Genomic DNA, 23,092 nt, shown 5'->3' on the forward strand with positions numbered 1-23,092 from the left:
ATTTGTTTAATTTCCCAGAAGCCACTACATTACACATTTAATTTTACATTCCCTATGTATTTATTACATGATCTGAAAAAAAAATTTTTGGTAGGATTCAAATTCAAATTTTTACTATTCAAATTCAATATTTGTATTTCATTCAAACTAAAAAAATTATAATCACACAGGCCTACATAACAGAATCAGACAATTATAAAGGAGATAAAATATAATCAATCATAGAATGTTATTAATTTTTTTACAATATAATAAGCCATAAACTTTGTTATGAACTATGATGAACAAAATTTCAGTGATGAGACAATTTTTGTTTAAATTTCACGAATAACAATTATTTCAATAATACTAGCTTACATTTTGGTGCTACATGCTTCATTACTAGTAAATCAAATTTCAGTGCCATATTATTGAAATTCACCATAAAAAATCTTGTCCTTTGGCTAAAGACTATAGAGTATCAAAAGTCTGGTACTGTACCACCTCTCTCTATAGACGAATCCTGGCATTTTATAGGTACTTTCAAATGGGCGGAGCATGGCATAATATGTAGTGGTGTTAAAAAAAAAAACTTGCTATAGCAATAATTGGTAATAAAAAATTAATACATTTAAGTTGCAACAAATACAATAATTATAACCTCTGATTGTAAAGTTTTCTTTTTTTTATTATTCTAAGTTTATAACTTGAGTTGGGCAGGATTAGGAAGTGTCATCTTTATTGGATATGCCCATATATAGCGATTATAAATTGATAAGTGGCAGGTTATTTTCACAAACCGAAAAAATATGTACGGAAAACCAAGGATAAATTAATGTAATGATAACCACAGTATTAAAACAAAAAGCTAATTTGTGAAACAGTGATGAATTAGGTCAAATTTACACTCTTACGACAGACACACACCCATTCGGCAAGATAAGAAATACAGTTACAGTGAATTTCCACTCAAATCTGACGCTTTTATTTATGTTAACATTTATTTATTTTACTTTTGAGTTTATATATATGTATGTGTGTGTGTGTGTGTGTGTGTGTGTGTGTGTGTAGAGAGAGAGAGAGAGAGATATTTGAGTTTAAATGTTAGAAAATGGCATATTTTCAATCACGTGCATGTACGGACTTAGGTAAAAAATTACGCAGTGCTTTCCTTGAAAATAGTTTAACAATATTCACACACGGACACGAATACTAAAAAAAAAATAATCTAGAACCAGGATAATGTATTTTCCCAACATATGTTTAAAAAAAAGTGCCAGTTTTTCCCTAAAAAAAATCAGGATCCTGCTCAACTCTAGTTATAAATTTATAATCACAATAATCATGGTAAAGTACAAAATATTCAACTTCCTAACATTACAATCAAAAACTGGAACACTGACACTCAGCATAAAAGCTAGTGAAACAATAAGAATCTTTAAATAAAGCTCTAAGAACTGAACTGTTTCTTGGAACAGGACTGCGAGTCGTAATTAAATATGCATACATAACCACAAATGGCCCTCCACATGTTTTACAAAGCCAAATAATAATAATAAAACAGTTATGTACAACATAAAATCAACTATGGTACTGTACATCGTGTTTAAAAAAAAATTTTTTTGTACAACTCAATTTTCTAACTTCAGTCCTATATTACACAATGTTAAAATTTTTCTAAATGTGGTAAATGTACATATATAACAAGATAATTGTTAACAGGCTCGGTAGGTGGAAAAACTTACATAGCTAGTATGTACACAGCACCAAGCCTCTCAAAACGATTATCACTTCTCAAAATTCACTCTTGAGTCACAACATAAAACGATCATCTCGTGGAGTCAAAAAACCCCAGGATAACGGTACTGTATTTGTCGTTGAGCATCGAGGTATGTATGTTAAAATTATGATTTTGTAATACACTATATGCTACACTATTTTTATAGAATTGTCTACTTCTAGCTTGTGCAATGTTTTTTTCACTCGCAATGCTGTCAACCGCACTGCAGGATTAGGATGCCAGCATTCCTGCATTATTTTTGATAGAGTTCGTAACACCTGAAAAAAGGAGAAAAAAAATTACTTTTCTCCATGACTAAAATTAATATCAATGATAATGAATAAAAAGAACCTACACACTGAAAATTAAAAATTAAAATAAATGGATAACATTTTTTGTCAATTTCATTGCAAACTTAGTATACCTATCTATAAAATGAGAAATAGGATCATTTTTTATTTCCAAGTACAAACATACCGTATTCAGCAGAAGAAAACCCTAATAACATAAGTCATCCCGAAGATGCACAAAAATAATGAACAGAGTAGTTTTAAACATAAAAAAGCAAAAGGTTTAAGTATATTTGAGAACCTACAATCAAATATTGCAGCAGGACAATATTTTGAAACAGAAAAAAATCAAGGGCAACATTATTCCCAACAAAAAAAAATTCTCAAATGAAATTATTGGCATTTACCGACCATTAAAACCCAGTAACAGGAGCATAAAATGTTTAAGAAATTCCTCAAGACAGTGCTCATCATCTTCAACCTTACTGCATGATCCCATCAGGTTGGGTAAAATTGTACTAAGTGCTATGCACAGGACCTCTAAATTCACAATGGGGTTCAAACCACTTGGTAAAAATCCATTGCTCATGTAAGTCATGCAGGGGTTCACAACACGATACAGACTCAGGCCTTACCACACCTATGTGGTGCCTTAACAAGCGCCACTCCCACAAGACCCAAGGACCCTTGCAGCTTTCGTGGTACTGCTGCAAGGAATTCTCAAACACACCTACGATTCAGTTAGTGAAAAATGCAGAAACTTGAAAGAACAACCAATTAGAGAACACATCAGAGGTACCCCACCCACCTCTTCCGAGTCCCACCGGCTGGACAGCTGCGGTCGAATTTTCTTGATGCAAACAACTTCGTGCATGTCCTCGAACGACGGGTCGCTGGGCACGCAGTCAAAGAACGGCAGCTGATATTCGTCGGCTTCCGTCAGTTTGTCTCCCGTCCAACAGCGCCGGCACATCTCCCAGAATACCAGCCCCAGGGAGTACATGTCGGCCATTTTGAATGAGTCGAACATGACTGTGTTCAGAGACTCGTCCAACACCTCTGGTGCCATGTAGCGTCGGGTGCCGACTCTAGTGTTTGGTGCTATGTCTATCTTGTTATCTTCACTGAGAATGGAACAAAAAATTATTCAACACAATATTAATACTATCATCCAAACCAAACATTTAAAAAAATTATAACTATCGCCAAAATTTCACACAAAACTGACGAAAATGTGATAGCCAAAAAAAAACATGACTACAGTGTACAATAACTTCGCAGCTTGTGGTTGAAAAAACAGCAATGAAAAATAATCAATAAAACTGGCTGTGCCCTGAAACTTGCACAGCCTTGCATAAAAATAGATCATAAAATTTCACTCCAGTTTTTGTACAAATCAAAGAAAGCTGTATCTTGCTAGTATATAGAATATTTTATGCGCAAGATTTAGTTTTAAGACTGGCATTTAGCGAAGAATATTCCCCTCATCTTGAATTGAATGATAATTAAATTATGTGGTTATCATGCTAGTACATCTCAAGATTCTCTATTTTCTCCAGCCAACACAAATTCACAGCTGTTCCACACACTAATGTCACATTTCCCATCAGTGTTAACGATGACTGTCTCGCATGGGTTCCATATTATAAGTTCAGTGCTACATTATAAAATTCTTAGTAGAAGACAAAAATGTTATTAATATTAGACTTCGGTATCAAAATAGACTTTTTACTTCTGGCTTCGAAACTCAAGAAGAGCAAAATAATATTTTAAATAAAAAAATTCCAAATGACCATGTAGAATGTTCAAGATGGGCCTGTTGTGAATGTGAAATAATGAAAAAGGTCCAATATTTTTTTTATGCATTCTTTAACAAAACAAGTTTATTTTTAATCTTGCATTTAAATTTGGATCTACTTTAATTCTTACTCATATCTTTGAGTGACAGGGGATGAAAAACTGGATTAAAATTTTGATTAAAATTCAAAATATTTAGGCCCCATTTCGCTACGAACTGAACAATCCAGCTGTGCCCCACCACTAACCAACAGAGACCGGAAAAATTCGCGAATTCATCTCGCAACAGGCTGAAATACAAATTGCTATACCTCAGCGCCGCCTCCGCCATTGGCTCACAACTCACCTGGACGACTCTGGGCCCAAGTGGGAAACGCCCAAGCGAAGCTTTGTCCGAATCACGGGCCGCTACGTTGGGGACGTCTCACAGGACGGCAGCCCAATGAGCGGGTGGCATCTGACCAAGTGTACGTGGAACTGTGGAGTTCATCCTTGCGGGTCGTCGAGAACCCGCGGAATTTTTTCCCCGGAGCCCCGGCTAATCGAGTATTTTTTTAACGAGGGGGGGGGGGGGGGGGGGGGGGACGAGCGGACCCACCTGACGAACCTAACGGCCAGGCCGAAGTCGGCGATGGCGCACTGGCCGTTGCGCTTCACCAGGATGTTCTTGCTCTTGATGTCGCGGTGGGCGATGGCCGGCTTGCCGCGTGTGCCGAAGATCTCCATGTGCAGGTGGGCCAGGCCGCTTGCCGCGGTGGAGGCGAGCGAGAGCAGCGACGACGGTTCCAGCACGTGGGTCCTGAGGTGCTCGTGGAGCGAGCCCCTCTCGTGGTACTCCGTGATGAGCAGCATCTGGGTCCACGAGCCCGTGCCCTTGATGTCCGCCGCGATGAAGCCTGCGCGCGTTCGGTTCGGGGGCTATTCACAGGCACTGGCCCACGCACTCACGTACTCAACCAGAAACATCACTCGAATGATGTAATTAAATTGTTATCTACATAAATGTGCTTGATATGTTTTAATTTTTAATGAAGATACACAAAATCCACTATTTTTAATGAAAAAAATTTGCTTTCTTATAACAACATAAATTTTGACTCTATAAAAGCACAGCTATGGCTCCAAATTTACATGGTCAAAGACCTTTCAACGCACTGCATTTCCCACTTGGCGCGCGACGCAACAACTCACCCAAGATGTTCTCGTGTCTCATGAGCACCGTCTGGTATATCTCGGTCTCGCGGAACCAGCTCGCCTCCTCCGTGGTGAAGAACACCTTGACGGCCACCCTCTCGCCCCGCCACCGGGCCAGCCACACCTCCCCGTACCGGCCCTTCCCCACGGGCCGCTCCATCTGGATCTGCTTGGCGATGGTTCGCTGCACCTGATCGCACCAGCATCACCATCCTCGGCACTGGCACACACACTCACGCATACGACCAGAACTCTACACACAAGACTAATGAACTTAGATGCTTCATGTCGTATGGACGTAGTTATGCAAAAAGGAACCAACTCACATGAAACCTATTCTGAGTATTTTGAAGTTAAAAGTTAATTATAAATTGTAATTCTCCTATGTATTGATAACATAATGTGGGTATAATTTTAATGGTCCAGTATAAATACTGATATAATAATAGCAACGACGGTACGATCAACCTTGTACTATTTTAATTTATTTTCAAATAAAATATAACAAAAATTGTGGGTTGGTTCCTTTTTGCATAACTACGTCCACATCTGCTATGTTACTGTACTTATGTCACCGTTGTATTGAGTCTGCACACCCGGCAGTACTCCGGCTTCTGTTGCTAGGAGGACGGGGTGGGATTATAATGAAATATATTGACTAAATTAAGACCGTTACTTCCGTTATATCCACATTTAATAATTCCACGGATTGGTGTCTGTATCCGTCAATCTTTACTTTATGTCATGGTCTCTCTTACTATGCTGCAGAATTGAATTGATTATGTAGTTCAAGGTGATGTCGCTGTTATATTTATAAAACAGCTGGTAAAAAATTTATAGGCACAGACCCTTTCCCCTCATCTTTATAATATGATGAAGTAGGAATAAAATATTGCTCTTATCCTCCCAATCAGTCCATCAAAGGTGTTAATTCCTATATTCATAGAGAGCATATCAGTTGTTTTTTTTGTAATATCCTCTAACCACGCAAAATCCTCATAAAATAACACTTATTTTTTTTTGCAATTTAAATATTTTGTGGTAAGGCTTTATTCAATAACAATATATGTTACAGTAGAACCTAATTATAAATATCTTTACTTGAAATGATTTCTCACTTTAGTATTAATTGCAGTTCCCTACAAGATGATTTACATTTAGTATCAGTTCAGTATAAAGTACTTTCATTATTAGGAACAAAAAATGTAGGTGTTTCTTTTTTTTTTGTAATGGGATACCACAACATAAAATTCTCTGGCAAACACAGCTCATAACTCACCAGAAGGGGTAGCCCTGAACCCGAGCCAGAGCTCTGGTCTATCAGGTCTTGTAGCGTCCCGCTACTTGTCAGGTACGTTTCATAACCCCGACCACCGGGAACGAGGCACATTTTCCTCGAGTCCTCCCGTTTCTTGAACCTGCATTCACAGAACAGCCTCATCATTACAAGCACTCAAAATAATCCACAACTATGATTACCTTAAACAATTAAGACCCCAACTGCAGTTGAACGACTCCACTATAACTAGAGGCACGATTATATGGTAATGCGCGATAAAACGAAATAACACCAAAAACCGCTTGAAAAGACGAAATAAAACGAAATTGTGCGAAATTCGCGATATGTCACGAAATTTCGTCCATCCTGATTATTTACGTTTTTTTTCCATTCTGTAAGGACAGTTCACTATCTTCAGCACAATCAAATATTTGTGACAGTAACTAGCAGCCATATATATTATATGCGACGGTGATTCATTATAGATTTTAAAATGAAGTCTCGGATTTAACGTAATATTTTCTTTAAACGGTAATCTTGTGTACCATAATAATTTAAGATGTTGATAACTATGATACAATGGCCGCCATTCACTTTCTGTAAATACAAAAATAACAAACATCCAAAATATGTTTTTCTAACATTATGTTTTTAATCATTATAATATTACACACTAAAGTGCATTGCTTTTACTGTTTATTTAAAATAAAGTACGTAGGGTACGAAAATAAAATTAACCCTGCTTAACGTAACAATTGTAAATAATAAATAGTACATGTTTATGTCGGTATTAATTATCACGTACGTATGTTGGTATTCGGTATGCGTTTGTATTCGCATCTATTCTCCATTGTTTTAATCTTTCCAGCACGGCAGGTTTTGCGTATTAAGAGGTTAAATTCTTCCTATGTGATTAAACATTTTTGATAATGCCTAAAACGAAGGTTTCTGCCAGTGACCGATCGAAAGAATTTTCCAGCGAAGGATTTTATTTCAGTGATAAAATTTTAATGTGCAAATTCTGTAACTGCAGGGTAGACTACGAGAGACGCGATACGCTTGTGAAACATGTCGCGAGTGAGAAACATAAGCGTTTGAGGCAAAACTCATCTGTTAAACAACATCCTTGTCTAGAGGCGCGGTTACACGGGAGTCTGAACTACTTCAGGTGAACATGTTCAGCTGTTGAGTGCGGTTACACACAGTCTGAACATGTTTTGTTCGAGGCCATTTCCCATTTAACTTAAACAGGTTGGCCAAGCAGTTCAGATCGACATATCTTCTACATTAGCCTCTGATTGGCTGTTTAGAATATAAACATTCATTTGCAGAAATTCAAGATGGAAAGTGTTCCTGGCACAAGTTCGAGTAATATTTTACCGAATGCAACAAAAAAAATCAACAGGCAATTAAATATAATTTTTTTTTTAAATTGATCCTGACCTTAATTTTCTTAAAACTGAGATAGGTACTCTCGCTCAAAAAATAATAAAAAAAAAGTTAAAAAATTTTTACTGTGCATGTTGTTTGAATTCCCGATTTGTAAAAAAATATTGAGCGATATGAAAACACATTCCATTTCTGCTGATAATACTGTATAAACAAATAAAAAATTCCCACGTTTTCTGGATATAAAATAGAGAAAATCAACAACACAGTCATTCGTTGACAGTAGACAATCGGTTTTAGAGCTGAACATACTTTTCAGCAACTACCGTGTAACCGTACACTTTAGCGTTTGTAAACTTGTTTACTTAAACATATTCACCTGAAGTAGTTCAGGGTCCCGTGTAACCGCACCCTAAGAGTCTTTAATGCCATTAATTTGCTGTTCAACCCAAGAAATGTGAGTAGGGTTAGCACAGAAGATGCAAACCTACAGAAGTCTATGCATAACTTGCCTTCTGTTTCCCATCTTCCCTTTGATACATTCATACATGGCTATGTTGCTTTCAAAAAAATTATTGAGGATGAACTTTCATTGCCAGAAACAAGACAAATTGATGTTGCAAAGGTACTTTGCTCCCTTAAAGGGGACTGCAGTGAATTTGCTCAAGCCAGTTTAAGGGCAATCTGGTTCCCAACATCAAATGTTGATGCAGAACGTTCATTTTCCAGGTACTCACTGGTAGTTAGTGACAGAAGACGTCTCACTCCAGAAAATGCGGAAAATTTAACTATGATAGCATTTCAATAAAACCGTCTTAATAGTAACTTTGGAAGTGCTTGTGTAATTTTGTGGTGTATGTGATTGTAATTAAGTCGTGAAATTTTTAGTAGTTATTTAAAAGTTTGAATGTATGAATTTGCAAATGAACTTAATTATCTATGAATTTGCAAATGAACTTAATTGTAATTAGATCATGAGGTTTTAGTGTTTATTACTATATATTTGTTTTAATATATTTGCATGTCGTACAGAAAAGCAAGAAAATTTTGCAGTGGGTATTTTGAGCAAAAAAATAAAACCATATAACACCGAAATCTTTATTTCTTTACACCGAAATTTGTCTTAAAATAACACCACAAAATCTTGACTCTAACTATAACACATAAGTTACTGCCAATTGCTTTCAAGCAAAACTATAGAGACAGGGTGTACTTCATCAGTTTTGACTTCATAACAGATCGCTGCTATCCATACATACTATTACAAAGATTTATAAAGTCAACATCTGCTAATGAGCTGCTTAATGAAACTACATTCAATTTAATGTAAAAAAATACTATGTATTCGCCCAAAAAAATTGCAATAAAGGAAACAAGTGTTTTTGTTTCTACTCTTAAAGAAGCAGTAAAATTCACAGCATATTAGAAACACATTTGAATAGTCATCAGACTGTGTTAAGACAGTTAATCTTGGATAAATAAAAAAGGAAAACATGCTGAAATGGCAATATGGCAAACAAACTGGAAATCTGGAGGATATAAGGGATCTCTTTAAAAGAGAGCATTAACAATGGGGACGGTAGGATAATGGTAATCTCAGAACACCAGAACAGTTAACAATGAATTCGGAGCCACTTAAAATTGGGAACTATTTTTTTCCTAAAAATTATATTTGAAAAAAAAAAAAAAAAACCACGTATTAGCAAGTATGTACTCGCTAAATTGTGTGTCACCACTCAAGACCTCCGGCTAGCTCAAATTTGGTGATGAGTGGAACATACAGGTTGCAGGTCATGAAGAAAGAAGAACTTTATACATAAAGTTCGATGTATGTATTGCCTGTTTTATTTATTTATGTAAAAATGACACTATATTCCGGACAGAGCGCACAAAAAAAGGTTAAACTGTACCTCAAAAAGATATATGACACTGAGCCATCACCCGGCCCGCCGCCCGAACAACGACCGCTCGGCCCGGTGCTCGGACAATGACTGATCTTACAGCCTTCCTTTCCTTCGTGTGGGCAGTGTCCTGGGCTCGCTGACGTAATTTTCAGCCAATCACGGCGCATGGTAACAGAGGCTCCCACGAAATGCTTACTTCTGTTCCTAACGAAGCAGCGATTTTGTTATCTTTCTCGCACTCCCGTGACTGTGACTCACACGCCTAGCGTGTGAAACAAAGCCTCGGTCGTGGAAAAAATGAAGGAAAATCAAGTCAGCACGCCTTCCCACACAAAGAAGCCAGAAAAATATTTTACAAAAAAATTAAACTTATGAATTTTGAAAATAACAACAATAAACCCAGAGAATTACTTTACGTTTAACTTTGGAAAAAAAAAACTTTAAATCTTACCTGAAATATGACCAAAATTTATAACAAATGATTATTACTGGATTGCATTAGAAAGGCTGTAATCTGGGTTGTTACAGCTTGCTGAGCCACGGGAAAGCGAGGGAGCAAACACGTACTTGAGGTAGAAGAAGGTGAGCACCCCGAAGAGCGCCATGAGACAGACGGTGATGGAGATGATGAGTGCAATGTACGGGATAGTCTCGTCATAGCCCGCGTCAGGCCGAGGGGTGGTGCTGCGGTACACGATCTTCGGGATGAGGTACTTGTTGCACAGGTCTGCGTCGTCGCAGCACAGTATGGCGCGGCCCGTTTGGTGCGGCACTTTCTGGCCCTTGCACTGCGTACAGCAACAGCAAATACGTACAACGCTTGAAAGGATGAAAAACGTTTCCATCATTACACACACACAACCCGTGCAGCTTAGCAGATAATGGACTTAAGCTCAATACACTGTTCGAACAAAATTCAGTGACCTGCTAGTGTGGTATTAAAATACATAAAACACTTTGTCATGAAAATATGTTGGCTTTGATCAAAAGCCAACATGAACCTACATTACAATTGTTATTGTAATAGGCTTTCACTGATTGACAACATCAATATTGGTAGTCAATAAAAGAAATACATTATACTGACATTACAGTTACACCTTCTATACGTACAGCATGTATTCCAGACATCAATAAACTCTAAATTATCAGCAAGATGAACATTAACTGATTGCCAGATCACAAATCACAGAATCCCAATAGATTTGACGTGCAATGACATAAGTTCAGACACAGACATGAGTCAGACCTGCATGAAGCCAGACTCGTGGGGCGGCAGGCAGCCGTACGTCTGCTGGATCTCTCGCATGCCGGTCTCTTCGTTGACCACCTCCTTGACGGCACTGAAGCACTGGCTACCCGGCTGCCCGACGCAGGTGCCATTCTCCTCGTCGTTTGGGCAGTGGCCATCGCAGTAGCACACCACGCTTTGTCCTGCAACACAAGGTACATAAGGTGAATCTCGTGAACTCACTCCTACAATTCTCACAAGAGCCGAATAGATTGTGCCTAACATCTAGGTCATTAGAGACTATGAAACGTGATGAGATGCTAATGAAGCACTAACAAAATGAAAGGGTGGAGGAAATGGAAGTACCTCAATATGGTACCCCAGTATGGCAATATCTTCCACACATCCCACTTACAAAAATCCAGGTTTGACCCCACCGGCAATTGAATCCAGATCACCTCGATGACAGGAAACGACCTGACTACTCAAGACAACATGGCCTATATTTTCACTAGAGATATTCCACCAAAACATTGGGCACTGTCAGTAGTCATGCACACCAAGGCTCACATGGCGAGCAGGACATACCAATGACAGTTCAGTTTCAACACACCAATGACAGTTCGGTTTCATCCTATGTCATTGAAACATTGTAAATAGTTGGGAAACATCAGATATATTTTTAAAATCAGTGAAGACTGAATAAGAAATTAACATAATTTAAAATAAGTTATGCAAACATAAAAAATCAAATACTACGAGGCTTGATTGAAAAGTAATGCCTTCGTGGCCATTGCTTTATTTTCAACAATCTTTTCCACATTCTTGTTGAACCTGAAAACCATGTGTGTCCCCTAAACAATGCTCCAATTTACTTTCCTCCGAGATGTCGTTGGTCTGTTGAAAACAAGAAAAAAATTGCAACCCTCATGGCGATGAGGTTGAAGCAGCAAGGTGCCATTGTGTTTTGACAGTTGAAGGTCGCGAGCCCCATCCAAATTCATCTCCCCGAAGATGAAAGAGTACCTTTAAGGGACATCATTTTCATTCTGACGACGAGGAGCAAATCTGCCGTTCGAGCAATGGCGTCGACAACAACTACCACCTGGATTGTTCTCCGACGGGTTCGCCCGACTGGTCACGCGATGGCGCAAGTGGTCGGCAAGGTATGGAGACAATGTCGGGAGGGTCGTGCGCGGCCATGTTTTATTGGTTTGTACGGCGAATCGCTCAGTGACGCGACACGGCTGGCGAGTAGCACCAGTGAGCCATTCACCGTACAAACCAATAAAACATGGCCGCGCGCTGCAAGCTGCGGCTTGTCGCATCACCGGGTCCTGGGTCCTGGGTCATGATCCATTTCACTGCAACAGTGCTTGGAATACAAAACATTTGACCTATGTTTCATCGTCCAAGATGTATGTAAATGAAATTGTTTTCAGAATGTTCAATTAAGCATTGAAAATAATTAAATGTGAAACGCAATTCTTCTGGTTTTGGATGGTGGGGTAGAGAGATAAGATAGCTTATCTTAACAGCTTCACTACCAATTCTTATTTAAACGAATTTTGTTATGTTAAAAGTATACTGCTATATATATATATATATATATATATATATATATATATATATATATATATCCTCCCTCGCATGATAGTAATTTATATTTAACTATCCCGGCAATGTAAGCAGGATGATCCCAAATAGGAGTGCCGCCAGATGAAGAAGAGACGTCAAAATCCCGGAAAACTCACGCAGCATTGGAATAATATAGTTGTACACTCTAAGGATTATCGTCTTGTTTCAGTATCTAATCGAATGACTTGTGAATATATCTGCATGCTTAATGATGATCAAACAATCTTATTCCCAGAGCAAACACAGACAGAAATATCAACATCCAGCACTTCAGGTTAACAGCTACAAGAACTGCTAGAAGATAATTTTACGTGGCTTCGTGTAAGCACGAACTTCTCTCTCGCTCTCTTAGCGGACAGCTGGCGTCTAAAAATAAACCCGCTTATCTTACGGGTCGCTGACTGTGGTCGATAACGCTTGCTTCTCCTTCCACTCAACACAACTGTTCGTTTCAGGTCACAAAAGCTGGACTAATCTGGCTCTTGCAACAGCTTGTAAACAATAAACACATCAACAAAAACAAACAATTTAAGTCAGTGAATTACAGGAATTTATTTCGGAAGGAGATTTGAAAAAAAAAATGTACCTATTCCAAAAACTTACGTCAACATCAGTGGGTTTGAAAAGTTACATTATCATTGTCAACATGCATCACTGTCTGTGGTTTCCTGGTTTGCTCATCTTAGATCACCCAAAATAACATACTGGCTTCACCGATATCTCGCATATATGTTCTATCTTCATGGGGGAATATATATCTTCCACTCCCCCATCCCACCCCTGCGTCCACCATTGCCAACAGTAGACCAAACATGCCACGCACGTGTATGGGCACCCCCCCCCCTCCCCAAACCATTAAAAACCAATTATTAAATCGTCGCGTTACGATGATGCGGAAACGGAAGTAGATGATCACGGGTGGAGCGAGCGGGACAATGTAATCGCATTTCCGAGGCCCCGAGTTCGCAACCCGGTCCGGCTGTATGTACCTACTTGTTTTAGGCTTACCAAGAAAGCGCTGGAATGGTTCCATGCAGTATTAGGCAAATGCCGAGTCCATCTCCAGCATCTCTGAACGTAGTTTCGTGATTCCTTCTGTAGGTTTCCAGCTGTCGCCGAAATCAAAAACAGAAGAAATAAAATAAAAAATGTTGAGGTTTAAGTCAAAAAATATTTTTTGACCCACAAATATCCAAAATATACATTAGGTTTAGAAATAGTAATCTTATGAGGAGTCAAAGCATATGTAATGTGCAATTAACCTACCCACATCCCCAAGGCATCGCAAAATCCAATTGGTTGATATCGCCATAGGAGTATTAATGGAAAACACATGGTTTCCATGCAGTTACACGGTTATCTTTTTCATCGTTACACTTTCCATAAAGCAGTGAGCGTTACTTTTTTTTTTCATTACGCTCTGATGAAGTCATCGCCTCGACTTACCCTACAGACGATACAGAAGTTTTAGCTCAATGAAAAAAAAGTTAATAAGTCTGTAAAACAGCCTAACAGACAAACATTTGTTTGACTATAATTTGTACGTAAATCTTAGCAATTTCAGACATATTCTGATGAGTCCACGCCAAAACTGACCTGGACCAGCGGCCAGCTCCAAATTCCCTCTCACCCCATTTAAATGTTTAATTTTTTATCTTATTTCTTCTCCCCGTATGTCTCTCTCTCTCTCTCTCTCTCTCTCTCTCTCTCTCTCTCTCTCTCTCTCTCTCGCTCTCTCTCTCTCGCTGATGGTCACACAGGCGGCAGGGACACACTTGGTCCTTGCACCTAGGCGGCGCCGGCGGGCCACGCTGATGGTCGCATAGGCTGCAGGGACACGCTTGGTCCTTGCACCTAGGCGACTCCGGCGGGCCACGCTGATGGTCGCACAGGCGGCAGGGACACACTTGGTCCTTGCACCTAGGCGGCGCCGGCGGGCCACGCTGATGGTCGCACAGGCAGCAGGGACACACTTGGTCCTTGCACCTAGGCGGCGCCGGCGGGCCACGCTGATGGTCGCATAGGCTGCAGGGACACGCTTGGTCCTTGCACCTAGGCGACTCCGGCGGGCCACGCTGATGGTCACACAGACGGCAGGGACACACTTGGTCCTTGCACCTAGGCGGCGCCGGCGGGCCACGCTGATGGTCACACAGGCGGCAGGGACACACTTGGTCCTTGCACCTAGGCGACTCCGGCGGGCCACGCTGATGGTCGCACAGGCGGCAGGGACACACTTGGTCCTTGCACCTAGGCGGCGCCGGCGGGCCACGCTGATGGTCACACAGACGGCAGGGACACACTTGGTCCTTGCACCTAGGCGGCGCCGGCGGGCCACGCTGATGGTCGCATAGGCTGCAGGGACACACTTGGTCCTTGCACCTAGGCGGCGCCGGCGGGCCACGCTGATGGTCACACAGGCGGCAGGGACACACTTGGTCCTTGCACCTAGGCGGCGCCGGCGGGCCACGCTGATGGTCACACAGACGGCAGGGACACACTTGGTCCTTGCACCTAGGCGGCGCCGGTGGGCCACGCTGATGGTCGCACAGGCGGCAGGGACACACTTGGTCCTTGCACCTAGGCGGCGCCGGCGGGCCACGCTGATGGTCGCACAGGCGGCAGGGACACACTTGGTCCTTGCACCTTGGCGGCGCCGGTGGGCCACGCTGATGGTCGCATAGGCTGCAGGGACACGCTTGGTCCTTGCACCTTGGCGGCGCCGGCGGGCCACGCTGATGGTCGCACAGGCGGCAGGGACACACTTGGTCCTTGCACCTAGGCGGCGCCAGCGGGCCACGCTGATGGTCACACAGACGGCAGGGACACACTTGGTCCTTGCACCTAGGCGGCGCCGGCGGGCCACGCTGATGGTCGCACAGACGGTAGGGACACACTTGGTCCTTGCACCTGGGCGGCGCCGGCGGGCCACGCTGATGGTCACACAGACGGCAGGGACACACTTGGTCCTTGCACCTGGGCGGCGCCGGCGGGCCACGCTGATGGTCATACAGACGGCAGGGACACTCTTGGTCCTTGCACCTAGGCGGCGCCGGCGGGCCACGCTGATGGTCGCATAGGCGGCAGGGACACACTTGGTCCTTGCACCTAGGCGGCGCCGGCAGGCCACGCTGATGGTCGCATAGACTGCAGGGACACACTTGGTCCTTGCACCTTGGCGGCGCCGGCGGGCCACGCTGATGGTCGCACAGGCGGCAGGGACACACTTGGTCCTTGCACCTTGGCGGCGCCGGCGGGCCACGCTGATGGTCTCATAGGCGGCAGGGACACACTTGGTCCTTGCACCTTGGCGACTCCGGCAGGCTATTCTGCACGTATGTTTCGCGGCGCAGACATACGGGCCGCCAAGAGAAAGTATTGGCTAACGCATTAAATTATGTACACACCACACCGCCCTGGTAGCGGAGACGTGCAAACAGTTTTTAATGGCGCGCAAGTTCGTTAACGTATATTATAGTTCTAACTTGTCCACGTATTTTGGGCTTTACGTAAGACTTACGTTACACTAAAATCAACAAAATATCTTAAAACACGATAAACTAAAAATTTATAAAAAAAAATTATCATTATAAAAAGCAGGATGCCAACTTTACCTAAATAATTGGTTGTCTGTAAATTCGGTTTACGGACGATAGTTTTACGTGACGTCATAACAAAACATTGATGAAATGATATACTTTTATGAATAAAATTGAATCATTTTTTTTAATAATAAAAGATTAAATACTTGAAATTATACTAGTAATCAGATTTTTAAAATGCAAGAATAATTAACCTTTATTGCTGAAATTGTTGTTGTAATAAGCAATGAAAACCACATTAACTTTTCACTTCACTTTATAAACAGTTGACGTAACAGTTCACGTGTAGATGTAAGTTGTGTGCTGCCGCTGTCTTCTCCTCGGACGCATAGGCCAATCTAGTGGAAGAGATAGATGCGGCGCAAGCGTACAATGAGCGTAACGGAACAATGTGCGTAACGGGACACTTTTTCGTGCGTGCAGCCGGCGTTCATCGATTTATTAGACGTTGTCACGTCAAAATAACTAAATGTTTATTTAATCGGCGCTTACGCACTAAACTAACTAAAATTAATTTACTAAAATGAATTTAAAAATTACTTAAAGTCTAGAACCAAGCAATAATCATAACCAAATTAACCAATTAAAACATTTTTCCTAGGGGAGATGTTAACGTATCTCAAGTCTTTTAGCCATAGCGAAGCTGGCCACAATAACTAGAGCAACTAATCAACACACCGGACACTACTGCTTGTATGACTTGTTGCCTGACTGCAGGCGCATGTTAAAGGTGTTTTTTTACAGTTATCGATAACAGAGTAAAATAGTTTACGTCAAAGATGGATTTTTTTTTTACAGTTATCGAGAGGAATGATAATCAGGAGCCGATAACACATTTTTTTTACATTAGCTATAAACGCACCATATGTTTTATCAAGATTTTTTCATATAGATTCTCTCAGATTAACGAGTAAGATATGTTTATCACGCACATACAAAAGTATCGTAATATGCAGTATTAAGTTAAAAAAAATTTTGAGGAGGGGAGTGATGAATATCGCACACAATGGTTACTCTTACCACAAACATGATCGATATCAAATCGGTTGGATGGCATCGTTGGTTCTACTGCGCACTGAAGTAACTAAACGAGCGTGTAGTAGTACAGCGACCACGTCCAGCGAGTGTGCAATAGAAAAAAAATAATAACAGTAACAGTAGATCGTGCGTCCAAAGATTTGACCGCCATGTTTTCGAACCTACTGATACACAATAGCCCATAGGACGGAAGTGTGCATGGGAGACAGGTCGCGCGCATAGAAGTGAAATGAATATATTTTATTTCTATTATGGACGAATGAGAGTAGAGTAGGAAGCCATTTTGGCTTTTATCAATCCTATTGTGACAAGAAATTGTCGAGACATTACAATGCCCAGGTGTAATACCTGCTTTAAATAATTAATTAATGCTATTACTTATAGGTCACTGCAAAAATTGTAAATAAAAAATGTCGTGGTTATAATGGTTAGCTACAATTTGTACATAACATTTCTTTGTTTATATGTTGAAAACCTGTGGACACACATTGTTGATCAGATGTCACGGGATAATCACTTGGTAGTTAATATAGCTGATTATTAACACTGCCAACAGATATTTGATTTGATTTTTTATTTCATTCAATAGACCATACAATGGGGTCTGGTACATGCGAAATTTCACTGGCTAAAATTAACGGTAAGACTTCAAATGAGAACTGACTTCGCAAAAATCGTGTGTACAGTCGTGCGCGCGGCCTGCTGTGCATTCGCTTGTTATATATCTTATCTACATGACCGGATCTGACACTAAAGTGCCGGCAGTGGGAAGTTGGACGTAGCTACGTGCCGCCGCTGTTCACCCCCTCAACTGTCTTATTGCCCGCGGCACGAGGGTCTACCGACGATCCTGCGAGCGGCTGGCTAGATTGTAAAAAAAAAAAAAAAAGTTCGAACAAGTCCAAAAGGAGGAGAGAAAAAAAAAGAGCCTTGGTGTTGGTCTGGTCACTCCGGCGCCACAGAACGAGACACGCTGCTACGAGAAACTCGCAAGCCTTCACTATACAGCATGTCCATAAAAGAATGTCCCAGTTATAAAATTTAATAGTATGAACAGCAAGCGTTGTTTCAAGGTCATAATAAAAGAGTAATTCAAACAGTTTTAGATATGCCCATGCACGAGTACTCTGCTTTGTTGTTTTCTCGCTTGCAGCGCGAAAGAACGCCTCTTTCCCTAATTAGTAAAGAGTGAACCTGTAAACTTTATTGGCAACATTTTTGAGTCCCTCCCCAATGGAATCTCTTTGAACGAGAGTGGTTGAACGTCGAAGTCCCTGACCGTTGGATTGGTCGTAACGGTCGAGGCGACATAGCTCTTTTTCGCTGGCCTCCACGCTCACCTGACATAACGCCATGCGATTTTTTTCTTTGGGACTTTGCGTTCTACGCAGGGACTGGAAGTAACGCGCTACTAGTAACGACGTTATTTGTAACAGTTACTTTTTATGGTAACGATCGTGGTAACTCAATATATTAAGTTTTCAGTAACTGTAACTGTAACTGAATTACATTTTTCTGCCTTAAAGTAACGATAATTGTCGTTACTTCTTGCGTTACATTTTTAAAATGTATTTCTTATTGAACGAACAACGATTTGTTGATTTTTTCAATCCCAGAACGAAAATCCCGACGAGCATATTATTTGCGATGGTATTGCTTGTACTTGTAAAACTGCTGTTGGCTAGCCTGTACTCGTATTTTGATTATCATTTATTTAATATTTGCGGTATGCGGGTTTACTGCTGTGCTGTTTAATTAATTAACCTACCTGTGCACATGCGCGAAAGGAATTACAGAATCTAATGAAGCGAGAAGCCGAGAAAGCAGTCCAGAATTTTCGTTACCATGGCCTTCATACCCTAATTTTTACGTATCACATTTTTAGTTTTTCACAAAGTAACTGTTAAAGTAACTTACAGTTACTTTTCTCAAAACTGTAACTGTAACTGGTTTATTTTCAGTGGTGTAACTAAAGGTTGTAACAGGGTTACATTTCCAATGGAGTATCTGTAACTGAGTTACTTTTTAAAAGTAACTTTCCGGTCCCTGGTTCTACGTTACGCCGCTACCTAATGATTTGCCGGAGGTGAGATAAAGCATTGAAGAGGCTTTTGCTTCCATTACTCCGGACTTGTTAACCAAAGTGTGGGAAGAATTGGACTTTAGTTGGATGTGTGCCGTATAAATAAGGGTGCGCGTATTGGACATTTGTTAAGAAAAACTAGGTTAGTTTGCTTTCAATTTGTTGTAAATAGTCTAAATTAAACTGTTATAATATATCGTTGAAACTGGGCCATTATTGTATGGACTTTCTGCAAGTACATTAGAAAATGTACTTCGTCACACAACAATAATTCCAACAGCGTGTGCGTGTGTTTGTTAAAATGTTAGTTTGTCGAATTTCCTTTATCTCTGAAAGCTCAGGGTCCTCCAGTTTGACATATTTTTCCAAACATTAGGGCCCAGCCAGGCGTAGGGCCGCTATTGGGTTCATGTCAAGACTTCACTTTCAATGTTTCAAATGTCTTAGAGAGCAAGCAGAGGAGGGAGAAACCACACAAAACTGTGGCCATGTCCTAACTTGCCGAGAGCACATTTGAACCATCTCGCCCACTCTTAAGAGTGAACTTTCTCCCTGTCTCAACTCAAAGGAGAACACAAACTTTTCACTCACTACACACTCCAGTCCACATTTTGTCCGCCATCTTAATTTTTAAGGCATAAACAACCTGTTATGTTACGATGTTTAGGTTTTTGTAAATTGGAATGTAATACATAAACCTTATTTCAAAAAATGCATGGACAGGTCACTGTTTTAATTTGAAATATGGTAACCACGGGCCTCAAATGGCTTTTGGATATTAATTTTTAATACATACACTGCAATATAATTTTATAAGAATGCTTAGTCAAGAAGATGCGCAGAGAAAAAACAATTAAATGATCTGAAATATGTTTTAAAACTAGTCAACCAGTATATTAGCAATTAGATTTTTTTTTTTTCCCCAAAGATAAAGTTTGCAGACTGCAAGTCCAAGGGTGAGCATCTCAATTCATTCGTGAGTGAACCAGAGAGTGTGTGCAGAGAAAGTGAGCACTGTCTTGAATTGGCAGGTGCTCTCTACACTATCTGACGCTCCTGACGCTCAACATGTTTAATTTACAAAGCTACAGGTTGAGGTTATTGCAGTGTGTGAATCTGTGAACTGTAGTAATCAACTAATATTCAGTCTGAACTTGATAAATGAACTTCTTGATACTTACACACAAATTTATGTGACAGCAAATATATTAGACACTATTTAATTTACAAATTAAATTCATAACAGTATTTACTGAAATTCCCTTACCCTAAGAAAGGATAGTAGATATTTCTTAAGTAAGAGGTTGTGTTATAAATACCAACTTAAGACATGCAACCAGTTTTTGAAGTTGCTTCATCATGATGCTAAGCCATGCACCTGGATGGTTAACAGGTCATGATGCAAACACCAGCTGCGGCCTATAACCCAGAAAAAAGGTAAACTATATGCTTACTAGTGTTGTAATGTTTGATTGTTTTAAGTTATTATTATATAAAGAACATACTGCTACCCATAATACTACAGCAGGTTTCTAAGGAAGGTAGTTACTCCTAAACTATTTGAAAATATTGACAGAGAGCTAGGCACCTTCCCAACCGACTGTATGTTGTATATATCCTAATAGAGACAAGTGTTGTTTTACACATGTAAAGCACCTAGTAAAAAAATTTGCATGGCTTTAAAATTGAAAATTTTCCTGATCTTAATAATCGAATATTTTTTTACAGAAAAATAAGTTTTTGTTTCAGATGAGTTAAGTAACGTTTCCCCAAATTACAACCAAAAAAAATCTGAAGTAATTTTTTATATGTTGAAACCAACATGCCCAATGTTATACCCACATTTTGAACCCTTAAAAACTACATCTTCAGTGTGTATATTTATTTATGTTTGAGTTTCATTCATTGATTTCACTTATTTTGCTTCTAAGAGCTGAAGCACGTATACAGAACCTGTACAAATGTCAATTCTTTTGGCAGGGAGATGGGGGAGGTGATCGAGAATGGCTAGGAGAAGTAGCGTTTCAAAATTCTAGACAGTGATTTTATGAGTAATCTAGCAAATACTACAAAATTAAATACATGATAAACAATGGATAAATGATGGCAACGTGGATGAAACCTCTTAAAAAATATAATTCCTCGCCAATGACATTAGAATTTTTAACGCTGTACACTGCATTTACCGACAAGAGTTACACGTGTCACAGTATTAAAATATTTTTTGCACTGTATTAAACGTCATACTAAAATTGTTTGACAGTAGAATGGAACTATTACTTTAAACATACACACTAATAACACCTAGTGTACAACACCACCATTGTACGTTTACGCAAGTTTTTCTTATCCTATTATAATAAAAAACGGTATACTTTCTTTCCAAAGTCTGTAACTATAGTGTAAACAAGCCTTGTTTGGAAAGAAACGACGCAACAAACCAATTTAACGTACGCAATTATATGTCAACGAATTATTAAATTTGCTAACATATTTACAGCAACATTTCACTCACCAACGGAAAACTGTTTAAGAAGGACGCCAATACCTAACAACCACTTTCGACCACCCCGAACAGGATCAAAATTCTCTTCGGCCATTTTTCTGAAGGTTCATGTTCATAACAAAAGACGAACAGGCAACAGCGCCATATATTTAACAGGAAAAAAAATGCTTGTTTTACTCGCTAACTCTTTTGGTACCCAATAAAGAGATGCACTAGTAAAACGTAAACAAAAATAAAAATAGAGATGGTAAATCTAACACATGCAAATGTGAAAGACATAAAATTTTTTTTTTTTTTTTTAACTTTTTTTAAATAGCACAAAAGCATACGTATAGACAAATACAATTGCGAATGAAGATTCGCCTGAAGTTAAAACTGCATCGGAAATACCTTATAGCGTACCACATATGAGAGGTTAATCAAATTATGTGATGCTGTATAGTAATTAAATAAATACATGTAAACTTTATTTTACTTTATTCAAAATATCATGATTCATTGGCATTTGTACTGTGATACATGAGTTATTCATTGTCCAAAAAAATCTCAATATATAGATCATTTTTACACAGAAAATATAAGTTTATGATCGTGCCGAAACAGCCAGCAGACGACATGCCCTTGCAATTGTTAATCGAGAGGAACATTGAAAACGTGACCCTGAGTGCCTCTTGTTCCCACGAGTAAAACAGCCATATGTCATACTGTTACCGGCAAGTAAAACGTGTATGGGCGCCCCGAGAGTAAAAAAGACTTGGTGTAAAACAACCCTAAAGTTACAATGTTAATATTTTTGTTTTAAAGGGCAAAGACAAGCTCGACATAACATCAATAAAAGACAATTCCTAACTCCATGAATAAAAGCAACTATCCCTTCTTTTTTTTTTTTTTGTTTAAATGCAAAAACAATCTGTGTCTGGGTAAACCCCTGTACTTTCCTAAACATCTTCATTTATTTGAGATGCATTCTTAAATTAAAAGTTATTAGGTTCTTAGTTCTTAACACACGAAAATACTACCTGCTGGTAGAGCCTTCTCATTTGATAAAAGTGAAGGGCATAATCTACACAAAAATAAATTGAGTATTAACAGAAAAAAAAATGTTATTCAGATTATGTGGAAAACAAAACTATGGAATAACATGGGAATAATTATCTAAGTGATAAGGCACCGAAAAATTTAATTAACTGAAGCATTCAAACTGGATGTATACAATTCAAAAGACGCCATGTTGGTTTCAAAATGTTTTGCCATGACTGTTTTTTATCTCTTAGTATTATCAAATTGAATTCGTTAAAAATAACACATATCAATATATTTTCAAATACCATAATATAATTTATATTTGCTGTTTAATATTATATTGGTGGCCATTCCCAAAA

At 39.6% G+C, this 23,092-nt stretch overlaps 1 protein-coding gene across 1 annotated transcript; it reads right to left on the reverse strand.

The window, feature by feature from the left end:
* Positions 1–560: 560 nt before the first annotated feature.
* Positions 561–21,887, reverse strand: LOC134543350 (bone morphogenetic protein receptor type-1B). Its single transcript, XM_063388324.1, has 8 exons — positions 21,720–21,887; positions 10,862–11,046; positions 10,180–10,400; positions 6,320–6,458; positions 5,038–5,230; positions 4,445–4,742; positions 2,858–3,173; positions 561–2,037 (listed from the first exon to the last, which is right to left on the reverse strand). The coding sequence occupies exons 1-8, from the start codon at positions 21,802–21,804 to the stop codon at positions 1,909–1,911; spliced, it is 1,566 nt and encodes a 521-aa protein (XP_063244394.1). The 5' UTR covers positions 21,805–21,887; the 3' UTR covers positions 561–1,908.
* Positions 21,888–23,092: the final 1,205 nt, after the last annotated feature.

Source organism: Bacillus rossius (assembly GCF_032445375.1).
Source record: "Bacillus rossius redtenbacheri isolate Brsri chromosome 9 unlocalized genomic scaffold, Brsri_v3 Brsri_v3_scf9_2, whole genome shotgun sequence".
In the NCBI taxonomy this organism is placed as follows: Eukaryota; Metazoa; Arthropoda; class Insecta; order Phasmatodea; family Bacillidae; genus Bacillus; species Bacillus rossius.

Bases quoted from the DNA above. Each gene is read 5' to 3' on its own strand.
- LOC134543350 (XM_063388324.1), bottom strand. From the start codon at position 21,804: ATGGCCGAAGAGAATTTTGATCCTGTTCGGGGTGGTCGAAAGTGGTTG. The intron at 6,459-10,179 runs GTACGTGTTTGC...CTGTGAATGCAG, and splicing joins CTCACCTTCTTCTACCTCAA to GTTCAAGAAACGGGAGGACT. The intron at 4,743-5,037 runs GTGAGTTGTTGC...GAACGCGCGCAG, and splicing joins GAGACACGAGAACATCTTGG to GCTTCATCGCGGCGGACATC.